Source organism: Motacilla alba, chromosome 4 (genome assembly GCF_015832195.1).
Source record: "Motacilla alba alba isolate MOTALB_02 chromosome 4, Motacilla_alba_V1.0_pri, whole genome shotgun sequence".
NCBI classification, from domain to species: Eukaryota; Metazoa; Chordata; class Aves; order Passeriformes; family Motacillidae; genus Motacilla; species Motacilla alba.
Window position 1 is genome coordinate 71,882,890 of NC_052019.1, and position 14,056 is coordinate 71,896,945.

Here is a 14,056-nt window from a genome sequence, read left to right on the forward strand (position 1 = left end):
AGTGAACACTGCTTAAGTACACTCAGAACCAGATAAAACCAGAAGCAAGGTTTTAGCAGAGAGAAAGATGCAAATGCAAGCCACGGGTTCAAACAATATTCTCGATGTGCCGACAAGGCCTCAGTTACCTACGGATGCCTTCTGAATGAAAGGTCCTTTTGGCACAAGCCAAGATCATCTCAACAAAAACAACTACGAAATGCTTTAGTCACGTCTTTAAGCAGAATTTTCAGACCCCAGCAAAAAGATGGGATCTTCTGAACATGCTGCTTTCCTTGAGTTCCCGCTAAATCCATGACAAAACCCAGGCTGATGTTCCTAGGACCCTGGTGAGATTGGGCTGATGATGACCAAGCACCTCACCATCACTGTTTGACCCCTGTGCAAACTTCTCCTGTGATAGTTTTGCTCACACACACACACGGCTGAGTCTTGCACTGCTTGCTCATGAGCATTGCAGTGATTTCTTATGTAAATGGTGTCAGCCCAGAGAAAAACCAGTTCAATTCCAGTTTGCATTGCTGGCATGGACATAGAACGGAGGAGAAGTGCTAATGTTCTTCTTTCCCTTTTTTATTTTTTAAGAGAAAACCGAGGACCAAGGACAAAATCAGCCATTGCCTAATCTTCTACTACAAGCAGAAATCCCCTCACAACTGCAGAAAGACCTTCCCAAAGACAAAATCCCACCGCCTATCTTTGTGCAGGTACTGTCACCAAGCCTGCACCTATAAAAGCAGTTTTTGTGCGCCTAATTAGAGGTTTGAAAAACCCATGAGCATTTTTGTCTGTGGACATCATGTCTTCTTTCAAATCTTAACTTTATCTTTTAAAGGCATGGCTACATAGCTAACAGCACCACATCTTTCCTATGTGATGTCTCATAACCTTCTAAGACTCAAGAAAAATAAGTGTGCAGCCAAGCTAAGGGGATCCTTTTCTTCCTACTGCTGCTAAGGCACGCTTCCCAAAGGTCTGTGAATGCTTTCTGGCTTCATCCCTGACACAGCACACAGCACTCTGTCTGTATCAGTTTTCCCTCTAGTGTCTCCCCTGGTGCAGAAAGGGAAGAGAGGCTTCCTGCTGAGCCTGCCAAAGGCCCTGGAACTGGTATGCACTGGCACTGTGATGTGCACTTAGCACAGGGGTCATTTCTTAATACGTCTCAATATGCCTTAGTATTCCTTGCTATGCCTGTGCTAGGAGAGAAGTGGTTCAAACCCTGTCCTGATTCTGGTACACTCTGCTCCACCCTGCTACCCTATCCTTGCACCTCATTCCTCTTTCCAGCTGAAATCCCAGCTGCTGCTGTCTTCACCGGGCAACATGCTATTGCGCTTCCCTGGAACATCTCACAGGACTGACACACGTCACTGCTGTGCATGTCTTTGAAAAGCTTTCATCACAAATGAGGGGGACCGAGACCTGACAGAAGGTTTGTTGCCCTAAGCCCTGGTTTGGTTTGGCTGTGCTCTGCTCCACCCAGGAGGCGTCTGCCTTTCATCCCCAACAGTAATCATCCCCAGGCACAGGGCAGGCAAGTGCCTTTTAACTGCAAGGAGCCAGATACGCTCTGAAGGCAATGCAGACAACTATCAATGGGAGCCATGCTCACTCTGTACCGACCCAAACTACACTTAGAAGTTTCATTTGAAACTCTTCACCTGCATTTGCTGTGTGCACCTCCAATAATTTCTGAACATAAACTTAGAACCATGAAGGCAAATACTGCAAGAAAAGGGCAGTCTTACGGGTAAAACCTGGGACAGCTACCAGGCTCAGCCCCTGCTCAATCACCAACAATTCACATTACCATCCCAGCAGGGATGCAAGGAGAGGAAGGGAGACCTGACAAGACATTGGCCTGTCTGAGATTTTGCTGAGATGCTATGACCCTCCTGACAGGAGCTGTGGACACTCTAATAAAGAGATTTTAAATATATTCCTCACTTCAAACTTCTATAAGTAATTTCTGTTTCCACTTTTTTTTTTTAACTGGTTATCTGCAGTGCTGAAAATATTTCCTTTCCTAAGCAAAAAGAATGTAACTAACGGCTCAACATCAGCAGCACTTCTTCATCCTCTGGAAGAACAGCACGTTTCCAGCACCACCCACGAACCAATCCAGCCTCCAACTGCTGTCTGATGCCCAAATACAAATGCACTGCAGCAGTGTAAAGAAAATCCAAAGAAGGAAACTATATTCCAAGGTCTGGAACAAAGCATCAAAAGGCAGGATCCCAAACGCAGTTAGAACAGTGTTCTCTGACTTCAGGCGCATGGTGTTGGAATGAGGGTATCACATCCAGGTCAAGACATATTGGGAATGCTGGATTAGATCAGATTTCCATATTGGAAATGCTGGATTAGATCAGACTCCCAGACTATTTAGCTTTGCTTTTTGTCCCAATATGTAAGGAGAACACACTGCATTATTGCAGTCAAAAAATGCTGAGCTGAGAATTGGTTTTCCGAGCCATATGCAATTAATGACACAAAAAGCCCTCAAACGAAAACTGGTTCTTGCTTAAAAAAGATGCGCTGACAGCCCTTACTAGGAAAATGCATTTTGAAATAATTTCTCCGCTTTGGACCTAAAATGTGCTACCTCAGAGGTCTTACTTGGCTGAAGAAGGCACAAATCCTGCTTCCTGGGCTGTGGGCCTCTAGAGAAAGCAAACAATAGCTGTTTCCCTCTGACACTCACAGCTGGAGCTGCCTCAGCTGAGCGACTCCCGAGTCACGGACAAAGCCAGACCTGCAGCAAACGAGGATTACTGGCTCAGGGAAGGCGTAACCAGCAGAGGAACGATAGGAATGCACACCTTTACTCACAAAATGAGAAGGAAGCTGGGTTTGCTTGCTGAGGACTGTCTGACCCTTCTGTCCACTGATGTGTCCCATGAGAACAGTCCAACAGTGACAGCAAAAAGCAGCCCTTGCTCCTTGCACACGCTCACTCCCTGCACTCAGCAGTCACCCAGGACACGCAGCCATGGCTCCCTATCCAAGAAGGCCTCAAGAGCATTGCTCTCTGAAGCAGAACATACTGTTACACATCAAGAAACCCCCTCCCAAGACAGACAAGCCTCTGTCCCAGTTCACAGCCTTGCTTTCAGGCGTGCTTGCTCAGTGAGTTCACTCAAGTATCAGTAGTGCTAGTAAGTACATCGCTACAAAAACACCCAAACTCTTCTCAGAGTTCAAACCTTTACACCGGTTTTTGGAAATGGCATCAAACAACTCAAATGCAGGTGAAGCAAGCCACTGCACAGCTACCTGGGATCGCTGACAGTGCAAACTGTGGCCTTCACAGATGCCCCTGTACATCTGAATTTATCCAGGAAAACTTCCTAAATTCAGACTGACATCTGCTACTGCTCTGAGGGAAAACGGGCATACTGGGAGGTGGGCAGGAGGAGGGAAGCAGAGCCCAGAAGCAGACAGGAAGCTCCCCGGGCACAGACAACTGCAAACACTTGGGAGTTCCTTTAAGTGCACAATAGGTAACACCGTGATGGGCTATCATTCTTTCTACAATAGTCACAGAGAACAAAACGTTCAGGAGAGACGAAGGAATTGTGCAAGAAGGCATGACCATCACATTATCCCTGGATACTGATCTGGATATCAAAAATACCTTGCCAAATCAGCCCCGTGTGCAGAAAATTGTGCAAGCACGTCAGGCTCCTCCCTCAGGTCCTACCTGAAGCAAGTGAGAAGGACAAAGATGCGCTCCTCTCAAAGTAGCACTGTCAATGGAAGGCCAAGAAAAACCTGAGGCTTAACTTGTTAATAAGATGTGAGACCAGAAATCCAGGCATGCCCAGTGAAACCAAGCTAACTCCATGGTGAGGGGAGAAGGTCAAAAGCCAGATGATGTACGTCCTGAAGAGCAGACCTGGCTGTGCAGGATCAACAGTAAAAATTATCTTTGCCCTTGCCTTGCAGCAAATCAGATTTACTTGTCACACAAGCACAGCATCCTTGGACAGCAAGCGACTTCCAGACACACAGCTCCACCCATCTATTGTGGGTTCTTTTAAGCAACCGAGCCACTGGACACTGTAGGTCTAGATGGTGCTTGTGCATCACACTCCTGTTCAGAAGCTTGGAGCAGGCTGTTATTAGCCAGGGCCATAGCAGAAAAAACACATGACTGCTTGCCAGAACTTGTAATTGATTAAAGCATAATGAAGGGAATTTTTACTTTCTTACATACATCAGTTCTGGACTTGTAATTACCTTTGCCATTCACGGACAGGGAGATTTGCCCTCAGTTCCCTGCACTTAGTTTGCCAAGCACAGAAAACATTCCCAAGTGCTCAACAAGCCACCACCGGGAACACTGGCAGCTCCCTGCCCTGCATGAGACAGCACCATCTCTCAGGCACAGCAAAGCCCTGCCAGCAAGAGCTACAGCAGTGCTGCAGGTGACTGACCAAGAGCCAAGCACAAGGAAGAACTCTGCAGTCGAGCTGCTGCCTGCACAACCTCTCAGAAAACCTGGCTGTAACCTAAACCCTTATGGAGGACCAAGTCTCCTATGAAGTCGGCCCTCCACTGCTGCCTCCCCAGTTCCCAACTCCTTATTTTCGGAAAAACCTTTCCAGCCCACTCAGTAACCAGGGTATTAAAAGGACACAACAGATGCAATCTACAGCTTACAGCAGTAGCTTCCCTCCTGTCAGGCTTAGAAGCTGGGGAGGAAAGAGGGAGACCAGCTCTGTTTTCCATGCTAGTGTTGGTTTAGCTTAACAAGTAAAAAGCTTGTTGCTTTCCCCAAAATGCAGACTAGAGAGAGTAAAGTTTCTGGAAAAGAGTCTAATGGCTGCTAAAAGGGAATTATCATCCATCCCCAGTCTCACTAGGCCATGGCTTGGTTACCACTGAGACCAAGCTTGTTTACTCCAAAGCAAAAATCTTGGCATGACTGACAGAAACAGCTTTGCTCGCCAGAGCTCTAATAGCAAATGTCTGTGGAAAAGCCACTTGGAGAAATGCTGTTTACTTTGGTAATGAAGCAAGTTCCCTGGAATGAAGTCTTGCAATCTTCCCAAGAGGTGTTGCAACACCTTACCTGTACCTCAGCTACATACCATACAGGCTGCTCTCAGAGCCTGAGAACTCCCCGGTGAGCTCAGGAGGCCAAGGCATCTCAGCAACTCCAGGCAGGACTGAGCTCTAGTCCTACACTGGATACACAACCTGCATCCCAATTAAAACCGATGGCTGGGGTTTTTCTTCAGCTCTGCTTCAAGTTAAGTCCCAGCCATCAACACCTCTTGAAGATGCTTATGAAAAAAGGGCCTCAAAACCATCTTCTCCATCGCCTTCTTTTTAATCATATAAAGCCAAACTCTCCACCTTGAAAATATATTTTTTTTTTAGGCAACTCTGAACTTAGACCCCAGCTGCCTGCTACAAGTGCTTAGAGGGAGCATTAATACCTACTCGGACTAATAATTACCAAAGAAGAGAAGAAATTCCAAGCGGACAGTGGAGGCCAAGGCTCCCTTTCTGCTTAGGGAGTAACTGGCCTGAGGCTATGCTGCTTTTCCTCATTTATTTAAGACCAGGTTTCAAGCTGCTGTCCAAATTCTGTCCGACTGCTCAGAGGCCAAAGGCTCTTGCCATTCAATATCCCAACTCTTGACTCCAGTGCAAAGGGCTACATGTGCTCAAACCTCAGCTCGAAGCGTTGCTGCCAATGAGATGGCTGACTTAGCCTCGGCCTAATTCAGGAGCTGCGAGATCCGTCGTAGCTGAATGAAATGGATTTCTTACCCCAACAGGTACTTGCATTTGTACGTTTTGTTTACAAACAGTTTGCACTCTTCTAAGAGCACCAAGCCCATGCCTGACACACGGCTGCAGTTCTTCACAGCAGTACTTTGCGCTCCCAAGTGTTGAAATTCTTGCTTTGAGGAGAAACCAAGCTCTAATTTCAAGTGTTTACATGTACTCCTGAGAGCAAGAAAAACAAATCTTACCATGATTAGGTTATGTAAAAAGTTTAATTATAAAATAAATAAGTTTGTTATGGAAACATTAAATATTAAATACAGCAATAAATATTTACACATTTACAGATAGAACTTGACAATTAATGCTCTTTCTCTGCTACCAGGAGAATTCTGCTCTGTTTACACAGAACACAACCACTCTTCCAAGAAGAAACTGAACTCAAATAATACTCTGTGCTCAAGACTGCATGGACAGTTAAGAAACCAAGGACACCTGGGTCAGAAAAGATTGAGGTAAGACAAGTTCTTCACACCTGAAGGTAGAGCACAAGAGACCACTGCTTGCCAAGCATCAGTGCCTGAATTAGATTCTTCAAAGGAACAGGTTCTTAGTCAAGTTAAACTGTTGAGATCTGATGTGACGTGTTCTATATTTAAGCACTGCTTAAAGCAGCAACAAGTATCTGTTTAACAGAAGTAGTTTTGTGTTTAGAAGAGATGGGTCCAGCCTTATCAGTCGGTTGGAGCACGGATCTTTTCCTTTAGATGCAAAGCTTCAGGTCTCGCATCCACTGTCTCAGCATCCTGAGCAGACTAAATTTAACTCGGGCTAGCACACACGCAAATGGATAGCTCCACTCACACCACGAGTCCTACAGAACTCGGAGGGATTCCCTCCACACACACAGTAACAGAGCCCAGGCGTGGCTGACAAGCATCTGTCACCAACGCCCTGCAAGTCACAACTACAGATGAAGCTCTTGGAGGCCAATATGGACAGGGAGCACAGTGACAACAGAATTAGGTTTTTCATCCACTGAGGTCTAGGGAGACAAGCCATCCCAACCACTTGCCCTTTCTCACTTTTGTAGAGGGAAGGAAGGGAATTTCCTCCCTTCCATCCAGTCCTGAAAGCAGCAACAGGTTCTCCCCCTTAGAGTTAGAGCTGCCAAAGGAGACTTGCTAAGAGAACAAAGTCCATCCACACAACAGCCGAGACTGGAGCTCTAGCACAGAGAGAGAAGGCTCAGTAGCAGTAGTCTCCAGCAGGTCTTGAAAACAGGCACTGTCCCCACAACGAGCCAGCTCCTTCCACATGGCTGTGCCAAGATGCAGTGATAACTGGTCTCCCCAGCAAGTGATTCAGCAGCAAGTGGCCTGTTGACATCTCCTTGCAGCAGCCTCTCTCTTGATGAATCAGGGCTTGGTGGCAACAGCTCCAGCCCAGAGTGTCCAGGTGGATGTGTCAGGTAGCCAGAGGTACCCCGCAGCTCGGCCATGGCCACTTCAGAATTGCTCTGTAACGGGCAGACCAGGCACATTAATCACCACCCGAGACACAAGCACCCTGTGCTAGCACCATGGCAAAGCACCAAGCAAGGCAGGCAGCTTAAGGATGAGCACACACCTGAGGACACTGACAGATACTCTTCAGCTTCAAGTGAGCTTTGAGCAAAACCCTCCTTTCGTCACTGGACAACGCTAGAAAATATCTACAGCTGACAGGTGGCAAAGCAGAACTTGACAGGTCTGCTGGAATTTTTCAGGACTATCTTGTATGGCTTCCTCCTCAGCTTGTAGCCTAACTCCTTTCTAGTAATGGTCCTTGTGTCTGCTGTTACTTACGTGTGGCCTCAGAAAAGACCAACTTGCCTGCTCAGTAAAACCCACTAGATTACTCCCAGAAGCAATCCACATGCCAAGGAGCTTTGGGCCCCAGTTGCTGTGAAAGTATGAAACTTGACTGAAAGGCTGAGGTGCTCACAGAACTCACAGCTTCCTTTTGGTGCACAGCTTCTGAGCACCACACACTCCCCGAAACTCTCCTTGCAGCAAAGATATCAAAATGCTCAGTACTTTTCTTCTAAGATGTGATGATGCTGTGGCACCATCTTCCATGACTGAACTCTACCACCGTTTCCTGCACTACAGCTGCCTCTGCCCAGAGATTCAGGACTTGCCCTTCACAGCTCCACTTATCTCAATACAGCTTCCCATCCTCACTTGGTCATGAACACAGCCAGAAATTGAACAGAGCTGTTGAACAACTTGTACAACTCAAGGGGGTTTTGAGAAACCAGAAAACCAAGCCAGCTGCTCACATGTAACCCATGTGTTTCAAGACACTTGCAGCACAAAAAGCAAACACTAGCTTTGCAAAACAAGCGTGCAATTGCCATAGAGCCTGGAAGGACTGAAAGGTGTTTGAAGTCAGCATTCATACCTGCTTTCTCCCCATTTACACACCGACATTGCCATTTCTGTTTTCTTGTCGGAGTTTTTTCCTTTCTTCTTTCTCTTCATACTGAGGACACTTTTTCCTGACCCTGTGGAATTACGGCACATTAGAGGTGATTTTGAACCCTGACGCACATCCGGTTGTCACCAGCTTCCCCATCCTCTGCAGCATTTAGACTCATGTTCTGTGAATCCTCAAGCAACTCCTTGGCACCAGGGAGTTCCAAGCAAGACAGTTTTTAAGCATTGAGCATCAAGCAGTATCTGCTGATAAAAATCAAGGAACCCCTGAACTAGACGTCAACACTCGTGCCTCGCAGAGATAGAGCTTCTTGACTTGAACCAGATTAGGGAGCAAGAGGAAGAGGTTATTGCTGGGACTGAGCAAAGCACCAGGAGACTTTCTGGGTGACAGACTTCCTAGCAGCTTTAGCTTACAGCTGCAGACACCACACTGTCTTCCTCCTCTCCCCAGCAGGGCCCTGCAGGCTTCAAATCCAGTCCCCATCCCTTGGATACATAATAAGGAAGTGCCTGACTGACTTCCCCCTAATTTCTCCAGTGTTTTTTAGTGACTATTCCAAGCAGCTTCTCTGGATGAGGGTACGGATCAGCATGCACCCACCTTGCCAGAGTTCAGAACCCAAAGCAAATGCACTTCATCAACTACCAATAATCATTTGCTCTCAGAGCACTACAGAACTGGTTCTCTCTCCTAGCAGCAAGGAATGAGGCAGTGTTCAGAGAGCAAGTGTTCATCCCAGCATTCCTCCAGTTCAGAGTTAAATATGAAGCAACACTGAAATGACAAAGCGCACCTTGTTTCCTGAATTGCAGGAAAAGGTACAGCACGTACCCAACTCGGATGATGTGCTTCATCACGATCCAAAATTAGACTGAACCTTGGATTCCTATAATATCCCAAGCCCTACAGTGCTGGACCTGCAGTGACAGAACTGCAGGACTGCTTCAATATTCGGTTCGGCGTATGGTTTGAAACACATCGCCAGAAAAGCTCTTGGAATTTACTCTCACCAGGACTCCAGATTCCGACACCCCACCACACTGACCTGCAGGAGCTGGTTCAGCTGAAATAGTGCTCCCTTCCTATTAACAGCAGGCAGAATTTGGGACCACCAGCTTTTGCCTCCCCACTTGCTTCCCCTCCAAATGTAGGCATTTAAGCCCAGCAACATCCATTACCAAATGGACTCCAGAGCCCTACCCCTCCACCTGTGCATGCAGCTGTTGGCTCATAGCCATGCAGGAGGCTACCACACAGCTGCTTACAGGTTTCTCCACCAGGATTAGGGAAGGCAGTCTTGCAGCAGCATTCATGCTCCTCCTGGGCTTCCTGCTGTTGTTCTGCAGCGCTCTAACTACCCAGGCTGTAGCAAGAGCAGAAAGGCTCTTGGTTTACAATATAAGGGTCACGGACCTTGCTTCTACCATCTAGACATATCCAAGCTGGGATAAGAACTCATCCTTTGCAGCTGCTTTTCACAAAGGCAATTCACATGAGCCACGCACATTCTGGGGTTATCGGGCACAGGCCCCACTCACACTTAGGGAAGACAGACACCAAAGAGGATAATACTTACTGCACTATCACAATGATAAGTACAGTAATGAAGCTGATGCTCGAGAGCAGCACAGCTACCACTACCAGCACAGTCTTTGAGTAGTCTGCCACATCATTCTTCCTTTGAGTCTTCATGAACTGTTCACCACAGCGCTCACCAAAAAAATCCTGATGACACCTGCAAGTAAATATTAACACAAGTTCTTATCAGCGCTTGTGCTGTCTGGAGCCAAGGACACCCACACATACTCAGACCTGACTTAGACATCTTCCGAGTTTCCCATGAATCTCAAGGTGCTCACTTCAGAGCAGGTTCGTGAAATGCAGTCACCGCTCTAGCACAAGGTTTGTCAGCATTTCAACAAGTCGAGATTAGTTTGGGTGTGATGTTCCAGAAAGACACGCCTTTTCATTCTTTTGGTTTGAGTTTATGACCAACTGATGAGTTCAGTGGCTTGTTATGCATCTCGGATTCCATCATCACTCAATTTACATGGCAGAAAGATTCTCAGTCAAAATACGGCAGGAGATGGACCCATACCAAAGGGATACCCGATTTTTCCTCTGAGCCCTCGTACGCCACCGGCTCGCGGCAAGGACACCTAACTCACAGGCTACAAGTAACTTACTTGCAGGTCACCATCTGGAGATGTTCTAGGTATACGCATTCTCCATGGATGCAAAAGTTTTTGTATTCCATTTCACAGGGAGTCCCTTTCTTCTTGTTTTTCCCCCTGTTTTTCTTCCTTCTTGATTTGCCAGCATTCTTCTCTCCCCCTCTCTTTGCTGGCTTGGGTTTAACCACAGGTTCAACTGAAAAAAGGACACGATGACTTGGTATACAAGTGCTAGAAAGCACAGTTCTGAGAAAACTGCATTGAAGAATTTGATGAGAGCCAGGAGGACCATCACCGCAGGAGAGTCTGAGACCAGGAAGCACAGGATGCAAGCGAGAACGCTGCTGGGCATCTCACACCCAGCACCAAGGCAGCAAGCTCAGCAGCTCATTGAAGCACAGCTCTGCAACCCTTAAGCCCTGTGCCATGCAGACCAGAGGCAGTAGAAGCAGATGAGCCAAGAGCCACCAAAAATGAAGAGCAGCAGAGATGCAGGACTGCAGCACTTCACAGCATAAGATGCTTGAGAGCAACAGCACAGTTTCAAGCAGTGGCCTGTAAAGAACAGGGAGCTCATGCTGAGCCAAGCCCTCCCCTAGTGTTACATGGACTCAGGTACAAGGCTAACAGCTCCACGTCTCCTAACTCTCCATTTGCATCACTGATGAAAGGCGCTGGGACTCGCTATATAGTCCTGGGCACTTGCCGAGGCAAAGCAGCTTGCTATCCCGGTTGGCATACTTGTTTCTCCTAAACAACCTGCAGTGCTGTCTGCAGAGGGACAGAGCTCCTTTCCCGTTCTCCTGCTTTGTGAGAGATGCTGAGCACAGGGAAGGAGTGAAGGCAAGAGTCCGCCACAGTCAGACTATTTACTGCGCCGCTTACTGCTGCCCCTCATTATCTCAATTAAGACAAACCTCTAGAAGAGTGTGGTTTAAAATCCCGGTGACTTAGCAGCCCTTGGATTTCAGCGAGGGCAATCACGTTCCTTTCGCTGAGGGGAACAAACCAGCCCCTGATGGAGGGCCAGAAGCTCCAGAGCTGCCCCACGCAGCAATCCAAGCTCAACAGCACGAGTTTGGACTGAATTGGGGGAGCACGACTTGGGGCAGAACCCGCCCCCTGCACTGCTAGCCCTAAACCGGCCCTGGCAGTGCAACACTGCCGCTCAGGAGTAACAGTTACCCCGGGGGATTTAAATCTGCCCTAGGAAACAGCTGAGCTATTTACAAAGAGCTCCAGCTTTGCTCCTGTGCTCTGAAGAGCTAATGAAAATCACTTCTGGGCGACTAATATTTTACCCACAGCTCTATGCATACAGGCAATCGCCACAATAGGGCACAACTGGATCTAACTACTTCCTAACCCTGTATTTCTGGTGCTGAGAGCCCATTCAAAGAAACAAGGTGTAGCTCGCCGTTGTCTAGACAGCTGATCATTTTCACTTCTAGAGCAACAAGCCTGGCTTGAAGTTACTTAAAAGCAAAAATGCCTTCAGCAACCAGAAGTCTGATTAAAACCGTACGAGCTATATTAATATGTAAACGAGGTACACAGCTCCTGCAGCAAGGCTTCCTGAGCCTGGAAGTGCGAGCTCACTGCTGACAGTCAAAGGCCCCTGCTCTGTCCCGTCTGACTTGATCTTTAGGTTCGCGCTTTCATAATTGAGGCCGCTTCCCTTCCTCCCTCTCCCAGGCGCAGCTTGTCAGCTCGATCTCTGTGTCCCTGTCTGCAGGCTGCACGGCCAGGAAAGCCATCCACAGCTGAATCATAACAGCTTCAAGGTTTATCCACAGATAAACCTCACGCCAAGCAGAAGAGCTGGTCTACAAACCAACCACCTTAGGTAACAAGCCTGGTTTCTGTGCAGTCAAGACAGCACTTCAGCCACCAAGCCAGCAGTTTGACAGGCTGAACTGCTCGACAGCACCAACAGGCGCGTTTCCCCCAGAGACCTTCACGGGGAACTTAAGCAGAAGTCCACCAGTTCCCTCAAGTGACCACAGAGAGCGTGGTCCCACTTAAATTAAGAGGTCCTTCAGCCACATTCAAGTTTCGGGGTGCTTCCGCAGGAAAATCAGTAGTCAGATCCACCCCGGAGGCAACAGGACGAGCCTACTCACACCTACTGAGGTTCAAATCACTTGTAGATACCTGGCTTGTGCTGCAACTACACTCAGCCCAGAACCAACAAAATGCTCCCATTCCCACAGTAAGGCGGACTGCTCAGATCTCCTCACAGCTCAGCAAGCAGGCAAATTACAATAAATACACACAACAGCTACTGACAGTGAAGCATTGGCCTAAAGACGCTTAACAAACTTTCCTGCGGCCACTTAAGGGATTTAAGTGCCTGCTTTCCCAAGACAACTTCAGTTGACTCAAACCCAAATAAGCCACCATCAGGAATTACCCAGAAAATTCTTGCAGCGAGACAGACAATTTGATGTAAAAGAAACCTTAAGGGCCAAACAGCACCTAAATCTCCACTGATGCTTCTACACTAAGCAGGTGGTCGCCACCTGACCAGAGCCCTCCGGTGAGGTTTATCAAGAAATACAGCTACGCACAGCAAGCTACCTGCTGGCCTGTAGCTTCCACACGCCCTGGGCACATTCACGCCGGGTTTCCACCCCTAAGAGCTATTTCTAAGGCAGCAGCTTCAAGCACAAGCACGTCTTCGCTCCGTACTCCACGAGCTAAGCACCGCAGCGTTTACAAGAAAGAAAAGGCGTAAGTTGGAGCTCGCAGGTTGCGAGATCCCAGCCCCAGCGCCGCCGACTCACCTCGGATCAAGTCGTCCACGATGTACTGGTGGACGGGCGGCGCCTCCTCGTACTCCTCCTCATCCTCCTCGTAGTCAGGACCCGGCACGGGCTCGCCCTCGCGGCTCCCGGGCTCCCGCTCCTCGTGCCGCTGCGGCTCCGTGCCGTTGGGCGAGGACCCGGCGGCCGCACGGTTCGCTTGGAGGGAGGGGAAACGGCGCCGTGAGCAGGGGGGCAGAGGGGCCGCCAGCGAGCGCGGAGCCCCTCAGCCGCCTCAGGGGCTCCTCACTCGCCTCAGGGTCCCTCAGCCGCCTCAGCGTTTTCCCGCCCACGGCCGCGGCGCGCGGGCTGCCCTCAGGCGCGAGCCGCCTGCCCTCAGGCGCGAGCCGCCCCCCCCCAGGCGCGAGCCGCCCCCCCCCAGGCGCGAGCGCGGGCTCCGCCGGATCCCGATCTCCGCCGGGTCCCGATCTCCCCCCGTCCCGTCCCTTCCTGTCCCTCACGCACCTGCCAGCACGGCCAGCGCGGCCATCAGCACCACGGCCCGCATCGTCCGTCCCGGGGCGGGTGGCGACAGAGAGAGAGACACGGAGAGAACGGGGCAAGGAGTCGCCGTAGCACGACAGGTGCCGGCGGCGCGCGGCGCTCCATGAGGAGCCGCCTGCCGCCGCCGCCCACTTTATGGGCGGCTGGAGCTGGGGGCGCGGACGCGGAGCGGCGTCAGAGGGGCGGGGCGGAGCGGGGCGGGATCGCGGGATCCCAGAGTTACAGAATGACGGAGTCTCAGGGTGACAGAAACGCACCATCTCCCGGTGTTGTTTTTTTTTTTTTTTTGTCGCGAGGGACATTGAGTACCACCTCGTTCCACCCCCTGCCACGGGCAAGGACACC

The 14,056-nt window shown here is 49.3% G+C and overlaps 1 protein-coding gene across 1 annotated transcript; it reads right to left on the reverse strand.

Annotated features, from left to right (window-relative positions):
• Positions 1-5,998: 5,998 nt before the first annotated feature.
• Positions 5,999-13,850, reverse strand: AREG (amphiregulin). Its single transcript, XM_038136466.1, has 6 exons — positions 13,673-13,850; positions 13,190-13,366; positions 10,416-10,599; positions 9,806-9,964; positions 8,191-8,293; positions 5,999-7,264 (listed from the first exon to the last, which is right to left on the reverse strand). Exons 1-5 carry the CDS (start codon positions 13,713-13,715, stop codon positions 8,206-8,208), a joined length of 651 nt encoding a protein of 216 aa, XP_037992394.1. The 5' UTR covers positions 13,716-13,850; the 3' UTR covers positions 5,999-7,264; positions 8,191-8,205.
• Between the last annotated feature and the right edge of the window lie 206 nt (positions 13,851-14,056).

Bases quoted from the DNA above. Each gene is read 5' to 3' on its own strand.
- AREG (XM_038136466.1), bottom strand. From the start codon at position 13,715: ATGCGGGCCGTGGTGCTGATGGCCGCGCTGGCCGTGCTGGCAG. The intron at 13,367-13,672 runs GTGCGTGAGGGA...CCTCCCTCCAAG, and splicing joins CGCGCTGGCCGTGCTGGCAG to CGAACCGTGCGGCCGCCGGG. The intron at 8,294-9,805 runs GTAAGTATTATC...GTAATTCCACAG, and splicing joins CTTATCATTGTGATAGTGCA to GGTCAGGAAAAAGTGTCCTC.